The sequence below is a fragment of the Lynx rufus genome, unplaced genomic scaffold (genome assembly GCF_022079265.1).
Source record: "Lynx rufus isolate CCGP_SWC_20201006 ecotype Redwood Valley unplaced genomic scaffold, mLynRuf1.p SCAF_3, whole genome shotgun sequence".
NCBI lineage: Eukaryota > Metazoa > Chordata > Mammalia > Carnivora > Felidae > Lynx > Lynx rufus.
Genome location: NW_025814845.1, coordinates 139,382,605 through 139,399,602, shown reverse-complemented (window position 1 = coordinate 139,399,602; position 16,998 = coordinate 139,382,605). Strand labels below are relative to the sequence as shown.

The 16,998-nt window shown below is 39.1% G+C and overlaps 1 protein-coding gene across 1 annotated transcript; it reads right to left on the bottom strand.

Moving 5' to 3' along the window:
- Positions 1-8,713: 8,713 nt before the first annotated feature.
- On the bottom strand, positions 8,714-10,135 carry LOC124520024 (tripartite motif-containing protein 60-like). The gene has a single exon (XM_047090552.1). The coding sequence runs from the start codon at positions 10,133-10,135 to the stop codon at positions 8,714-8,716; it is 1,422 nt and encodes a 473-aa protein (XP_046946508.1).
- Between the last annotated feature and the right edge of the window lie 6,863 nt (positions 10,136-16,998).

The following is a 16,998-nucleotide window of genomic DNA, read 5'->3' as shown; positions in this document are numbered from 1 at the left end:
ACCACTGAAAAGAAAAGCACTGAACTGCAAAGCAGTTTTGCTTTTTCGTCTTTTCTGCTTGGAATGAGATAGCAATGTTTTACTCACAAAGAAGAACCTCTATGACAAACCTAATATATGACCACTTCTTACCACCTCCATCACTAACTTCCTGGTTCAAGCACCATTATCTCTCTTCTGCATTCCGGTATCCTCCTAATCTGTTGTCTTGATTCTAACCTTGCTCCCTCAGTCTATCCTCAACACAGCAGCCAGAGTGATCCTTTTATTTCTTTCTTTATTTTTTTTAATTAATTTATTTTGACAAAGAGAGAGAGTGATTATGGGAGAGGCAGAGAGAGAGAGGGAGAGAGGGAATCCCAAGCAGACTTCACACCAAGAGTGCTGAACCTGGTGCGGGGCTCGAACCCACAAACTGGAGACCATGACCTGAGCTGAAACCAAGAGTCGGACCCTTAACAGACTGAGCCACCCAGACGCCCCAGAGTGATCCTTCTGAAATATGAATGTGCCACTTTTCTGCTCAATGACTTCCCTTCTCGTTCAGTGGCCCTTAGAGTCATATCCCAGACAGCATACTATTTGTGCCCCTGCTGCTTGGGGATCTTACTTCCTGTTACTCTCCCAACTATTTACTGAACTCCTTGCTATTACTACAGACTAGATCCCATCTTTCCTTATGACTTTGCGCCTGTTATTCCTTCTGCCTGAAACATTCTGTAGCAGATTTCTGCACAACTTCTTCAATGCTTGCCTCACAGGCCAGTTTCTCAATAGGGCCTTCTCAACAACCCTGTTTAAAATTGCTATCCCCACCCCAACACCGTCTATCACAGTACCCTGTTTTGTTTTCCGGTACAGCAATTACTACTTATTTTTTCAATTAAGAAATTCCTTGCTAATCAGCTTGGTTGTAGTTGACAATTAGAAAAAGATGTTCCTTGGGGTGCCTGGGTGGCTCAGTTGGTTGAAGGGAACTGGCTCAGGTCATGATTGCACGGTTGGGGGTGAGATCAAACTCCCGAGTCGAGTGTGGAGCCTCATTAAGATTCTCTCCCTCTTCCTCTGCCCCTCCCCAACATGTGCACATGCACTCACTCTCTCTCAAAAATAAAATAAATAAAATAAAATACACCCATTTCAAAAAAGAAAGAAAAATACTTCCTTTCTGGTAAAGGAAAATGTCATATAGATCTTATTAACTGTAGAAATTACAGAATGGACAAATTGTGTTACAATCATACAATAAATACCATGCAGCAATGAAGAAAAAGCGACAGGGGAGCCTGGGTGGCTCAATTGGTTGAGTCACCCACTCAATTTCAGCTCAGGTCATGATCCCAGGGTTGTGTGATTGAGCCCTCTTTGGGCTCCGTGGTGAGGGTGAAGCCTGCTTGAGATTCTTTCTCTGTCTCCCTTTGCCCCTCTCCCCTGCTTGCATGCTCTCTCTCTAAAAAAAAAAAAAAAAAAAAAAAAAAAAAAAAAAAGACAAAGTTGCATGTATCAGTATGTATTTTTAAGATATCTCTACACCAAAGGTGATACTCGAACTTACAACCCCAAGATAAAGAGTGGCACTCTCTACTGACTAAGCCAGCCAAGCGTCCTAGTATGGATGAATCTTAACACTGTTCAGAGAAAATAGCAAGTCATATAGAAATCTCTACTGTATGTTCTATTTATAAAGCTCAAATCAGACAAAATTAAACAATTTATTACAGATATGTAAGATAAAAACTACAAAGAAAAGCAAACAAGTGCTTCGATACAAAATTCAGTGTAGTGATTAGCCTTGGTTCCCGGGAGGAGATAGAATGCAATTGAGGAGGGGCTTTTAAGTTACAGGTATATTTTTTAAATTGAATGGTAGATACTTGAGTATATTACTCTTTTCCTTTAAACATATAAAGGAATACATCTACATTATTAACACAGATTTATTATCTACCACACATGTTATGAAAGGAGCTAAGCCAATTTGGTTTTGCACAATTATTACTCTTCTCAACAGATAACAGTATAACTGTCAATAGTGCTGGGTGTGTAAAGGCTCATAATAATAAAAGCAAGTATCAATCAAAATTTTGTCCCACCTGTAGACACTTTTTGAAATAGTTATTTACTTAGCAGGTACACACTGGGCGTTCATATGGCCTTGCTGGTAAACTCAGCATTCCCAGCATTCCATCTGCTTAAGTGTTCTCATCTTGCACCAAAGGTTCACTTGAAGCAAACACAATTCCATAAAGGCAAGAATTCATCTAACACTATACTTATTGTGAGGACAAGGCTCGTTTTTATCAGGTAGAGGCTACAGGGTTTCCTAGACCTTAGTGTCCTATAAATGCAACAGTGTGGAATGAGTGATTCAAATATTTGTCAATTCATATATATACACATATATGTTCAATACCACTAATTTCACCAATATGACTCCATCCTTTATGTCCATTATAATCCATTCGTTTAAGTACAGCCTCAGAACTTAAGGGACATTAAGATAATTGAAGCTGGGGTGCCTGGGTGACTCAGTTGAGTGTCCAACTTTGGCTCAGGTCATGATCTTGTGTTCGTGGGTTCGAGCCACACATCGGGCTCTGTGCTGACAGTTCAGAGCCTGGAGCCTGCTTTGGATTCTGTGTCTCCCTCCTCTCTCTGCTCCTCCCCTACTTGAGCTCTATCTGTCTCTGTCTCTCAAAAAATAAAATTAAAAAATAGTTAAAAAAAAAAGATAACTGAAGCAATGTTGTAGCATTTGGAGTCTGAGTTTCCCATTAGATTGCCAGCCGACCATCCCTAGATGTGAATTCCTGATTAGGGAAACTGGCGAATTCTGTATACAGTATTGATTAAAAATCATGCTTATACAGAAACACTGTTCCTGCCGGTGTATTTTAAAACACATTTCATACATCATAACAATATATTTCACAACAAAAAATGCTAAAAGTATGTAATGGTATATTATTTCAAAATTAGAAACTGAGAAACTTTTGGTTAAATATCAGGATACACTATAGATACTTTCAGACTTGAAAGTCTCAAAAAACGTATATCCAAAGCACCATTATTAGGAAGCTATTGAAGGACCTCTCTCCAATGAGACAAGAAACCAAGCTCCTCATGGAAAAATCATATGGAAACAGAAAAAGCAACTCAAGAGATCCCGAGGGCATCCCCAAGATGCTATATGAGCAGCTGGCTTCGTGAACCTGCCTGCATTGGAGCAGGTTACAGGGCTCCTTGAGAGTAGTTGGCAAGATCAAAGTGATAGAAAGCTAAATATGTTTACATTGGGAAATTTAGACAACTGCAGGGGCAGTTGGGGGATGAACTAAGGATAAGGACATGGGAAACAAAGGAAATGAGAAATACAAAACAACTATTAACTACAGAAAAACAAAGTTGTGGAAAAACAAAATGCAATCATTGCATAATACATGGCTCAGAGGTGAATGGTATTGACATAGCCAAAATACCATAAACATCAGAAAATAGTCTGTACGAAAATGAAGAGTTCTATTAGGAGAAGACCAGAGTGAAAACCGCCGTAAATTCTCATCTTCCAAAGTAGGACGTTAAATGAAACTACCAAAAATGGAAAAATCCATAAGAATTACTATCAGCTTGTTATTTAGTAAGTATAAGCACCCAAAGAACAAGAGTTGAGAGTGGTTGCCCCCTAAGAAGCTGGCAACAATGGTTGTAAAGCAATCTTGTAAACAATGAATAACTGAAACATTAAAACTAGATTAAGCACCCAACTTTTGATTTCAGCTCAGGTCATAATGTCACAGTTACTGAGACTGAGCCCTGCATTGGGCTCTGTGCTGACAGCACGGAGCTTGCTTGGGACTCTCTCTCTCTCTCTCTCTCCCTCTCTGTCTGTCCCTTCTTTGTTTGCACACACTCTCTCTTTCTCTCAAAATAAACCAAAAAAAAAAAAAAAAACCCACAAAAATTATACTTAAAAATGTCTGAGTTAAAACCCCCTCCCTAGAAGAAATCAAATGAGCTATTCTATTTATTTATTTATTTATTTATTTATTTATTTATTTATTTATTTTGAGAGAGAATGAGCAGGGGAGGGGCAGAGAGGGAGAGAGAGAATCCCAGCAAGTTCTGTGCTGTCAGCATGAAGCCTGACATGGGGCTCAAACGCACAAACCGTGAGATCATCACCTGAGCCAAAATCGAGTCAGATACTTAACCAACTGAGCCACCCAGGCACCCCTACATGAGCTATCGTTAACGTACAAAATGCCTAGCTGCATTGAGTTTAATTCATATGAGCAAGGGCTGACTAAGCCTGTAGTCTTGGTATTATTGAGGCTGGCAGCTAGGAGCATTGTCTTTAATCAATCCTATAAGGTAGATTATTTTTCAGTTTTAAAGGTAAGGAAACTGGTTCCCAAACCTATCAAGTTCAAACAACCTCAAAACCCTTTTGCTGTATCTTGTACATGTGCTTCCTCCAGAGACTTATCAACTCTTCAGTGATATTTCGGAAGGTCCCTTCCAGTCCATGAATCCCACTTGTCTGGTAACTTACAAAATGTAATGGCCTCCTGGAACATGAAGCTTTTAAACCAGTGCAGGCCCCTCATTTTCCCAATGTCTTTACTCCCACCTGAACGATGTCACAGGGAACCCAAAAGTGCCCTGAGGCAGCTATGTTGACTACAGTGAGGGCTCCCATGGAAATAAATGAAGCTAGTTGCTGCAAACCTGCTTACTAATATTCATTATTCTTCTGAGTAATCTTGATGTCAAGTGTGCCCTATGGAAGTCATGTGAGTTAGAATGTTTAGTTTTACCTAAGGCACCCCACTGGTGGGTATTGTATGGCTTTTAAAGAAGAGTTAAATTGATGTAAAGGCATACATGGATTGGGCAACTCAATATAGGTGTCAATTCTCTCCAACTTGATGTATAGTGTCAATGCAATTTCAAATAAAATCTCCAAGTTACAATGTTTACTTTGGCAAGCTGACTCTAAAATTTATATGAAAGAGGCCACGAGTTGTCAAGATAAGCCTGAACAGATGATGAAAATTGTCACCAGATATCAAGAATGAGAGAGCTGTAAGACATATGGTATTGATCCAAGGACAGACCAATAGACCAGTAGATCATATTAGATGTCAGATACAGGTGGCATTGCAAATCGGCTGGGTAAATGACAGACCTCTCAATAAATGGTGTGTGTCCATTGGTCATTCATACATTATGAATGAATGTATTGGTCATTCATACATTATGTACAATATATAGGCAAGCCCCATCCTATTCCCAAACACAGAATCAACTTCTAAGTAGATGATTAAAAGCACACATAGAATATTTTAATGTTTCTGGAGTAGAAACATTTAAAAAATTTTTTTATTTATATTCAAGTTAGTTAGGATACAGTGTAGTGTTGGCTTCAGGAGTAGAACCCAGTGATTCCTCTCTTACATATGACACCCAGTGCTCATCCCACCAAGGACCCTCCTTAATGCCCATCACTCATTTAGTCCATCCCCCCACCCTTCCAGCAAGTTTGTTCTCTGTACTTAAGAGTCTCTTCTGGTTTGCCTCCTGGATAGAGGATTTCTTAAAGAATCCAAACCTCAAAAGGAAAGAATGATAAAATCAAATATATCAAACTTACCTTCTGTTCAAGACACCACAGTAAGAGTGAGGTAAACTTTGAAGAACATACAGTGAACATAAATGCTACAGGATTAAAACCCAGAAAATATAAAGAGCTCTTATAAATCAATGAGACAGACTAATAGAAAAATGGGAGTGGAGGGGTAACCAGGTATTTTATAGGATAAACAGAAGTGATTATTAAGCTATAAAAATATGGTCTATTATTAGAGATCATGGGAATTAAAACTGGAGATATTTAACATTTACAATTAGTGAAAATAAATAAATAAATGTAGTACTGTTGAAGCAGAGCAATGAAAACATTTATACACTGTAGTGTGAGTATAAATCAGCACAGCACTTTGGAAATTATGCATCTGGTTTCTCCGGGGAGGGACTTGCTAAACCTTCATCTTTATTGGATAATGTCAAATTATTTTCCATAGCAGCTGTTTGTGAAAGTTTCAAACTGAATGTCCATCAGAAGTAGAATGCAGTTCAACTTTAAGCAAAAAATGTGAATCTCATGAACTTAATGTTGAATGAAAAAAATTCAACATGATCAGGGAGCCTGGGTGGCTCAGTCAGTTAAGCGTCCAATTTCAGCTCAGGTCATGATCTCACGGTTTATGTGTTCGAGCCCCGCGTCAGGCTCTGTGCTGACAGCTCAGAGCCTGGGGCCTGCTTTGGATTCTGTGTCTCCCCCTCTCTCTGCCCCTCCCATGCTCATGCTCTGTCTCTCAGTAATAAACATTAAAAACAAAATTTTTTTTTAAAGAAATTCAACATGATGCATCATCAACTTTATGAAAAATTCAAAAACATTTGGAACTAAAGACTAAAGAATACACCTATCATGATGAGCACTGAGTAATGTATGGAATTACTGAATCACCTGAAACCTAACACTGTATGTTAACTGTTATAATTAACTATGTTAATTGAAAAAACATGTGGAACTAAACATTTTGTTTAGAGATACATACACAGGAAAAAGTCCAGAAAACAATGGAATATCAAACTAAGAATAGTGGAGGGAACTAGATAGGACCAGGAAGTGAAGAGGCTGGGGTTGAGAAGGGGCACAAGGGGAACCTCATAGGTGATGCTAATGTTCTATTAAATTGGGTCATGGATACATGAGTGTTTTAGTTTTCATTATGGTGTATCGTCTATTTTGTTAAAAGTATCTACATAAACTAAATTATTTCAAAAGATATGACCTAAATAAACATCTATCAATGGGTAAATGATTAGATAATACTGAATTGACAAGTGTTTTTACTATTTAATACTGAATTGAAATTATTTTATGTAAATACTAGGAAGTATCAAAGTTAGGTTAAAAAAAAAAGTATAAAAATCAAGTGAGGAAATATGAGCAGTAAAATGATGGGTAATACCAATCATGAAATGTTAAGAATTACAATTCTGCTTGAGGTCTTACTCAGTGCAATCAGGCAAGAAAAAGGAAAAGGACCTAGACTGTCAAGGAAGAAATAAAAATGTTTCTTTGAAGATGACAAAATCATCTTTGTAGAAAACCCAATGGACTCTATTTAGGGATAAATCTGACAAAAAGATGTTAAAAGTCATATACGGTATGGGGCGACTGGGTGGCTCAGTCGGTTAAGCGTCTGACTTCAGCTCTGGTCAGGATCTCACGGTTTGAGTTTGAGCCCCGCATCAGGCTCTGTGCTGACAACTCAGAGCCTGGAGCCTGCTTTGGGATTCTGTGTCTCCCTCTCTCTATCCCTCCCCAACTAGTGCTGTCTCTCTCCATCTCTCAAAAATTAATCAATGTAAAAAAAAATTTTTTTTAAGTCATATATGCTTAAAACTACAAACGTTGCAGAGAGAAGTAAAAGAGCCAAATAAATTAGTTCATGGATTAGAAGCCTCAATATTGTTAAGATGTGAATTTTATCCAACTTGATCTAGATTCAACACAAATCCAAAGGCTCAGCAGTATTTTTTGTTGTTGATACAAGCTCCAAATTTTACATGTTATCTACTTAAAGATGTAATCTCCAGACTAGAAAAAGCCTAAGAAAGAAAACATAGAAATAAAAGGGATTCTGAGAAAAGAGGTCAGTTTCCAAAATGAAGTAAAGGATGGTAGTTGAACAGAACTACAGGGTACATTGTCCAAATGGAAACAGAGGGAAATGATTTATTGTGTGTATATGTAATTTAATAAGTATATGAGGTATATGAGGTATGTATATGGTGGGGGCATCACCTCATTTTCCATAGTACTAAGTCAAGACTAACACACACACACACACACACACACACACACACACAACAAAACATGTTACAAAGAAATACTGAGGTAAACAGATGAAAGTTCAAAGTGGCTACCTTTATAGAGCACATGGTCCTGGCATGGTAATGGATGCTTTTCATAAAGGCTTATGTATTTTTTTATGGCAAAACATGTAGGCAACACAAAAAAATTTATTGGACTTTTAATGACAATTACTAGACTTCTAAAGTAACATATTTTATAGGTATTTTATTAGAATTTCCAAACCATTCTCCAATTTGATCCCACAATTTATCTGTAAAGTAGGCATAACCAGACTTTTCCCTGTTTGTTTATTTATCGAGACAGAGAGAGAGAGAGACAGAGAGAGAATCCCAAGCAGGCTCCATGCTGTCGGCTCAGAGCCCAATGTGGGGCTCGATTCCACAAACTGCGAAATCATGACCTGAGCCAAAATCAAGAGTCAGATGCCCAATTGAATGAGCCACCCAGGTGTCCCATAACCATATTTAAAAAGAGTAAGCTCTACCCCTAACGGGCTCAGACTTGATCCTGGGATCAAGAGTTGCCATGTTCTACACACTGAGCCAGCCAGGTGCCCCTATAACTATATTTTCTAGAAGCTGCTGAAACAGAGATAAAAACCATTCTGGTTGTTTAAAGGAAAAACTAAAACTGCAACAAAACAAAGCAAACAAAAAACCAACAACAAAAAACAACAGAATTGTTGAGACTAGATTAATTGGCTTAGTTCTGTGCACTGCCTCAATAGAAAAAAAAAACAATTAAGAATTTTACAATAGTTCATCATTCAGAATCTGTTACTGTACAGATTTTAAGAGGTTTTGAGTCAGTTCCAGTGTAGAAATAAGGCCAGAGTGTTTCTGTACAATAATAGTTAAAAATATAGAGAAGAGATCTATCACTCAAGTTGTAAAAAGAAATCTCACACAATTCACAGTCTAAAAAAATGCCAATCTTTCTGGGTATTACTTTTGGCAGCAGATTAATTTTTTTAGGACCCAATGCAATATAATTACTCTGACTACATCGTCCAATACCCCATAACCCATCCTGCACTAAAATTGGTTGATTCTGATTCTTTCTCCTTCTGGGAAGAGAGTCTCTGCAGACACCAACAATCCATTCAGGCTTGTCTTTCACATCCACCTCCCAATACTGCCTGCCAGAATTGTAGCCCCCAGAACCCAGAACAGCCGGGCAGAGATAAAACCTCCTTGGGTTATGAGGTAAGCTATGCATCTTATTTCCATATTGCACAGTTTTTCTATCTTCCGAGATAATAAGCTTACGATGTGCTGTTTCAGGATCTAGAATTAGATCTACTTGAAATCCCTTGATAATTTTATTTAGGCCAGAATATTGTGGAGGAAGATGGTAACCATATTCCTTTAATTGGAATGAAAAAGGTTCAGGGGACTTTAAGGTTTTATATCTATGGTAGATACTTTTAACATCTGTTAGTAATTCCAGCCCTGACTTCGTGTATTTGCCCTCAACCTCCTTTAGTAGATATTTTAATGTGGAAAGATGATTTGAAAATGTTGTCAGGTTTTCATTTAGTTTTGTTAAAATGTCCACTTCGTCATCTTGTAATTGCCGAAGAACGGTCTCTTGCTCATTTTTGAGAAACAACAAAAGTTGCTCAAATTCAGACTTTATTTCTTCCCTCCTATATTCTACCTTCTTCTTCAGTTCCAATGATTTTCTGGTTTGCATCATTATCACCTTTTCCACTTGTTCAATTCTCTCCTTCCATGGTTCAATGCAATTCTCTAATCTCTTCCTATGATGAGGAGCAGCCTTCTCTATGGGCCAAATGTAGTGATTCCGGTGATCAGTGGAGAAACTACACTGTGGACATAAAACTTCTAGGTCCTTCTGACAGAAAAAGGTCAAAACCTGATTATGCTTTTCACATATAAGCTTCTCTTCTTTCCTCTTCCTCTTGCTTCTTCTTACCTGTAGTAGCTTAGCAATTTCAATCAAATTACCCAGCTGGGGATTGCTGGTGAACTTCCTTTCTGGAAAGCAATGACGGCAAAAGGGGCAGGGGAAACTATCATTTAGATCCTTCCAGGAGATACTGATGCAAGAGAGACAGAAGTTATGCCCACAGTTGATGGTCACTGGGTCTCTCAAGTAGTCCAGACAGATGGGACAGCTAGCCCCTGTTTGGAGGTCTTCTAGGGCTGTCACAAACTCCATTGAGCTGTGAACAAAGGTGGTGGGTAAGGTTATAAGTCCTTTAGTAAAGCACTCAGGATCCAGTGAGCAGTGGATATCCTCCCACAGACTTTGAAAACTAACCAGCTTTCAGTTTCACTGGATTGGCATGTTGATGATCTCCTGGATAAATGTGTTTATCCCCCTCCCTTTAGCTTTAGAGTCTATTGCCAAGAGTACCCGACAGGCTGCAGTCTGTTGCATACTAGAATGTATTAGATGGGCTGCTGTTCTTCCCACTCAATGATGTAAAGCCAGGCTTAATGACTTTCCTGTTCAAGAAAGCAGCTTTAGGTCCAAGCCTAGGAATCTTTCCTATGGGTGAGAAAAGACATTAAGTTAAAAATATGAAGCCACAATCACCAATGTATGAAAACATTCACCTAAGACTCATTAATAAATGCTAAAATTTTAACATCTGTTAGTAATTCCAGCTCTGACTGGAATTACTAGGTGGAGGTTTGGGGAAAATCAGGAATCTGTAGTTATAGATTCATTTATCTCCTACATTTGAAAAACAACAATAAAGCCTATAAAAAATATCCTTCCAAAAAATACTCCATCTCAATCCAGTCATGAGAAAACAAGTACTCTAACTTAAATCGCGGAACATTCTACAAGACAATCGGTATGTGTTATTCAAAATGTAAATGCCATGAAAAACAAACACAAAAGAAGTTTCAGATTTAAGACTAAACAAATACGACAGCCAAATACAACATGCAATTCCTGACTGAATGTGGGATCGCAAAATTAAAGATAAAACAACTAGGGGCGCCTAGGTAGCTCAGTCCGTTAAGCATCCAACTCTTGACTTTGGCTTGGGTCATGATCTCAGGGTTCCTGGGTTGGAGACCCACGTTGTGCTCCATGCTGACAGTGTGGGACTTGCTTGGAATTCTCTCTCCCCATCTCTCAAAATAAACGCAAAAAAATAAATAAAAGATAAACAACCAAAAGAACCCTTTTAGGACAAATGGGAAACTTTCAATATGGACTACATATCATATTCTATCAGTATTGTGCTTATCATATTAATTTATCATAGGTGAGAAGCCAAATGTCCTTGTCCTTAGGCAATATATATTGACACACGGTGGGGGAGGCCATCTTAATGGCTGCAACGCACTTTCAGAAGGTTCAATAATTTTAAATGTGTAGCAAAAGGTTAAAAACTAGTGCATCCAGGCAAAAGGTTTACCTATGTATATTGCACATCTTTTCAAGTTTTCTATAGGTTTGAAATCATCAAAATGAAAAAGTTAGGGAGAAAATTTCCGGGCTGGTTTTTAAGGTACCCACCACACCCAATTTTAAACTAATAAAACTCCTCGAAGTTTGTAAGCCATTTTACCATCAATACAATATTCTCTCTTTCTCCCACTAACAAACACTTTCTCAACTTTTGCTCTTCCTCTCCCTCCCTCATGACCCAAAGACAGTGAGAACAGTAATTATGGGCAGGGTTTTGACATTTGAAATTAGCTTTGTCATGGTCACCTAGCAACTTCTTTTACTACACAGACTTACTCTTCCTATAAGCAAAATAGGAAAAATGCAGTAATTCTAGAGAGCCTCCATTTCTTTTTTTTTTTTTAATTTTTTTTTTCAACGTTTTTATTTATTTTTGGGACAGAGAGAGACAGAGCATGAACGGGGGAGGGGCAGAGAGAGAGGGAGACACAGAATCGGAAACAGGCTCCAGGCTCCGAGCCATCAGCCCAGAGCCTGACGCGGGGCTCGAACTCACGGACGGCGAGATCGTGACCTGGCTGAAGTCGGACGCTTAACCCACTGCGCCACCCAGGCGCCCCTAGAGAGCCTCCATTTCTAAATTATTGCCAATGTCAAGGATTGACACAGCGTCTTGGGCCTGCACAAGCAAAAGCCATCACAGCCACATGCTATGGGAGGGAATGTTTCATAATGTAAGGACTAACATTAAAAGGCCATTCGGTTTGAATCCTGGTTCAGCTACTTAGTGTGTAACTTTAGGAAAACCCATGCAACTTTTTTGAAGAAGCCCTTTCTTTGACCTGAAAGAAGAGGATTACAACTTTTTTTATTTTTATTTTTTTTTAATATTTTTATTTATTTTTGAGAGAGAGACAGAGCGCAAGTGGGAAAGGGGCAGAGAGAGAGAGGGAGAAACAGGATCCGAAGCAGGCTCCAGGCTCTGAGCTGTCAGCACAGAGCCTGACACAGGGTTTGAACTCTGGAACCTCGAGATCATGACCTGAGCTGAAGTCGGACGTTTACCCGACTGAGCCACCCAGGCGCCCCTCAACCTTTTTTTAAATAAGAATATCACATAAATGGCAGCCACCATGCCCATTGTTCTTGGCAAATAAGCTTTCTATTTCTTTTTTTTTTTTTTTAAAGATTTTATTTTTTTAAGTAATCTCCACACCCAATGTGGAGGTCAAACCTACAACCTGGAGATTAAGAGTTGCATGCTCCACCAACTGAGCTAGCCAGGTGACCAGCTTTCTATTTTAAATTTGAATCTGGATCCAAACACTGACCCACACATTACACTTGCTTATTAGTACTCTTAAATATCGCTCAATCTAGAATACTGTCTTCTGTCTCTACCTTTAGTCCTGTGGAGTATCCCAAGTTCTACATTTTGCCTACTGCTTCTTTTTTTTTTATTTTTTTTTTAAGTTTATTTACTTATGAGAGAGAGAGAGAGAGAGAGAGAGAAAATGAGTAGGGGAGGGGCAGAGGGAGAGGGAGACACAGAATTTGAAGCAGGCTTCAAGCTGAGTTGTTAGCACAGAGCCCAATGCGGGGCTCTAACTAACTGCGAGATCATAACCTGGGCCGAAGTTGGACGTGTAACCAACTGAGCCACCTAGGTGCCCCTACTGCTTCTTGATATAATTTAACTTATCTCTCATACCTTCACTTTTTAAACCGATTCAAGTTGTTCCTCTCAGTTAAACCTGTCAGTAACTCTCCAGAAGTCAGGACAAAGTACTCCACCCTTAGCTTACCATTCAGAACCCTTGATACGTTATCTTGATCTTCACCTGGCTGTGGTTCCCCTAAAGCAGTTGGCCTTTATTTTTTTAAAACACAGATGTTATGTCCTCCTTCCCGCACAACCTACTCACTGCTTAGATCACCTTTTCCTCCTTTCTTTCCTGGGGACTAAGTTCTGCTCCTCTGGGAGACTCAGGCCAAGATAAATGTTCTCTAGGATAATTTATTATGTGTCAGGCACTAAGCTAAGGATCTTTCATGTAGTCACTGGTGCAGTTAAGCTCTCCAAGCAACTCTATAAATCAGGAGCTATTATCCTGAATTAGAGCTGTAAAAGATGAGTCTATAGTAATTGAGTACACTCATACAACATTGCATTAATTGGCATGAGACTCAATGACTAAGCTGTACTGTCCCTTCTTCATACTCCCGTGGCATCCTACGCATCCCTCTACACCTTATATTTTTCATATTTGATATAGTCACATTTTTTCCAAATTTGATAACATATTCCAAATTCTTGAAAAAAAATTTTTTTTAACATTTATTTCTTTTTGAGAGAAAGACAGAGTGTGAGCAGGGGGAGGGACAGAGAGGGAGACACAGAATCTGAAGCAGGCTCCAGGCTCTGAGCTGTCTGCACAGAGCCTGATGTGGGCTCAAACCCATGAACCGTGAGATCATGACCTGAGCCGCAGTCAGACGCTTAACCGACTGAGCCACTCGGGCACCCCTATTCCAAGATTTTTTAAGGGGAAAAGAGGAGTTTATTGATTCCAGCACTGTAACAGAAAAACATATAACACAAATTGAGAGGTAGCAACACCTGACAGAACTGGGTTTTCATCCAACACTGCCACTTAACTAGTTACCTGTCCTTGGTCAAGTTAATTTTTCTGAGCTTCAGTTTTCTTTTCATAAAGTGAGGATAATACTATCTCATATCACAATTATTAACCAAGAAAACAAAATTAAGGCACATATCACAGTGCCTGCCATTTAACACATGTAGGTTTAAGTCTTCAGTGACGGAAATAACTGCAGGTGTGGTGAGAATAGCAAAAGAACTAGAGTCAGAAGTGGATCCTGAAGATGGGACGGAAATGCTGGAATCTCATAATCAAACTTGAACAGATGAAGAGTTCATTGTTGCTTATGGATGAGGACAAGAGTGGTTTCTTGAGATGGAATGTCCTCCTGGTAAAGATGTTGTGATGTTTAGGGGCACCTGGGTTGCTCAGTTGGTTAAGCGGCTCAGGTCATGACCTCAAAGTTCGTGAGTGGAACCTTGTGTTGGGCTCTGTGTGGACAGCTCAGAGCCTGGAGTCTGCTTCGGATTCTGTGTCTCCCTCTCTCTGCCCCTTCCCTGCTCATGCTGTCTCTCTCTCTCAAAAATAAATAAACATTACAAAAAAAATTTTTTTTTAAAAAGGGTGTTGTGACGTTTGTTGACATGATAACAAGGATTGAAAATATTACATAACAAGGATTGAGAATATTACATATTGACAATATTACATGATAAAGGAACAGCAAGATTTGAGAGAATAGACTCCCAATTTTGAAAGAGGTTCTACTGTGGCTAAAATGCTATCAAACGGCATCGTCTGCAATAGAGAAATTATTCACGAAAGGAAGAGTCAATTGAAGTGGCGATCTTCATCATCTCATTTTAAGAAACTGCCACAGCCACCCCAAACTTCGGCAACCACCACCCTGATCGGTCAGCAGCCATCAATAGAAGCAAGATCCTCCATCAGCAAAAAAGATAACAACTCAGTGAAAACTCAGATGATGCTTAGCACTTTTAGCATTAAGTTATCTTTTAATTAAAGGATGTACATTGATTTTTTCTTTTTAGACAAAGGCTATTGCACACTTAATAGACCACAGTACAGTGCAAACATAACTTTTTGTATGCACTGAGAAACAAAATTCATTTGACTTACTTTACTGCAGTGGTCTGGAACCAATCCCACAGTATCGCTGAGCTATGTATGTGTGTGTGTGTGTTTTGTGTATGAACTTACATATAAAAAGTACTGATACTTAACCTAAAAGTTGCTATGTCTTGTATGGTTGCTAAGTCCCCTGTGACTGGTAAAGGCATTAACTTCTACCAGGCTCACAGTAATAACGTGATGTAGGACATTTTCTTACATTAATTTTGAAGGTGCAGGAAAGGAGTTTCAGAATTTTCAAATACATCTTTAATTTTGTTAAAATACAGTGAATTTGTAATAAATTCCAACAACACAGAACTACATAAAAAATAAAACATACAGTTTCTTCCAAGCCACTCTGCCTACCTGCTGACTCTAGGTGTTATTATAGCTACTAAGGCTTTAGTGACTTCCAATGGTCACTTAATACTTTCAAAATGGTACTTCTGAGTAAGCTAAGAAAGATGAGAGCATAGCTTTGGGGGTAAGACTGCACAGAATGATCACAGATTAGAAAACTGAGGCCCTAAAGAAAGTTTTAAGAATCTTGCCCAATGTAACAGTAAATTGCAAAGCATAATGGACAAACTAAACTCAAGAAAAAAAAAATAGAATACTTTTAAGAGAGTATGTACAAGAAAAGGACTCAGGGGACGCCTGGGTGGCTCAGTTGGTTAAGCCTCCGACTTCGGCTCAGGTCATGATCTCATGGTTTGTGGGTTCGAGCCCCGCGTCAGGCTCTGTGCTGACACCTCAAAGCCTGAAGACTGCTTCCGATTCGTGTCTCCTCTCTCTGACCTCCCACCCCCGCTCACGCTGTTTCTCTCTCTCTCTCTCAAAAATAAATAAACATTAAAAAAAAAAAAAACTCAGTACAGTGCAAGGAACATAATAGGTATTAACTCCAAGTATCATTGTGCCCCACTTTTCCAAGTGCACACACAGATCAGTCTTCCCTACTTTTCAGAATAAAGCCGCTAACAGACTGTAAAGTTAACAGAAGCAGATTTGTAGGCACTGCTACCACTCTAGTTCAACTACCCATTTTTCTCCCCCCACTATAGTATGAACCCCTTTTCTACTCCAAAACATAACGGCGCCTATCAATTCCTTTAATTCTGTAGCTAAATTGATCTTTTCAAACACAAATATAATCCTTTTATTTACCACTTAACATTCCATTAGTCCTTTATTACTTTAAGAAAGTAGCTCTGGGGCGCCTGGGTGGCTCAGTCGGTTAGGCGCCCGACCGACTTCTGCTCAAGTCACAACCTCACGGTCCGTAGGCTCCAGCCCCGCTTCGGGCTCTGTGCTGACAGCTCAGAGCCTGGAGCCTGCTTCGGATTCTGTGTCTCGCTCTCTCTCTGACCCTCCCCTGCTCACGCTCTGTCTCTCTCTGTCTCGAAAATAAATAAAACATTTAAAAAAAAAAAAAAAGAAGAAAGTAGCTCTCAAACCTAAACCTTAGAACGCATCATGAATACCTATACATCTTGGTAAAAAGACTACTGGGCCAAATTCCCAGTTGGTGATTCAGTGGGTGTGTTGTATTTCTAAGTTCCCAGATGATATTGCTGGTCTAGGGACCATAGTTTGTGAACCACTGTTTTAAGGAAAATTTAAAGCTTCAAAGACCCATCAAGATCCGGTCCTAGCCTCTTCACCTAGCTCCCCATCGAATCATACCTCATAGTTGTGATTTGATTTTACAGTTATTTTTGTAATTCCTTAAGCGAGGGTCCAACTCCTCTGCCAGACTGTAAGCTTCTTGGTGGGAATGTATCTCCAGCTTATTCAAGTCCTTGGGCATATAATGGGTGCTCAAAAAGTATTCAATGAATAAATGGAACCTGTGGTAGATGCCTAGCTCTCAGTTTCAACTGCTGTCATACTGAATGATTCTTTTTTTTAATA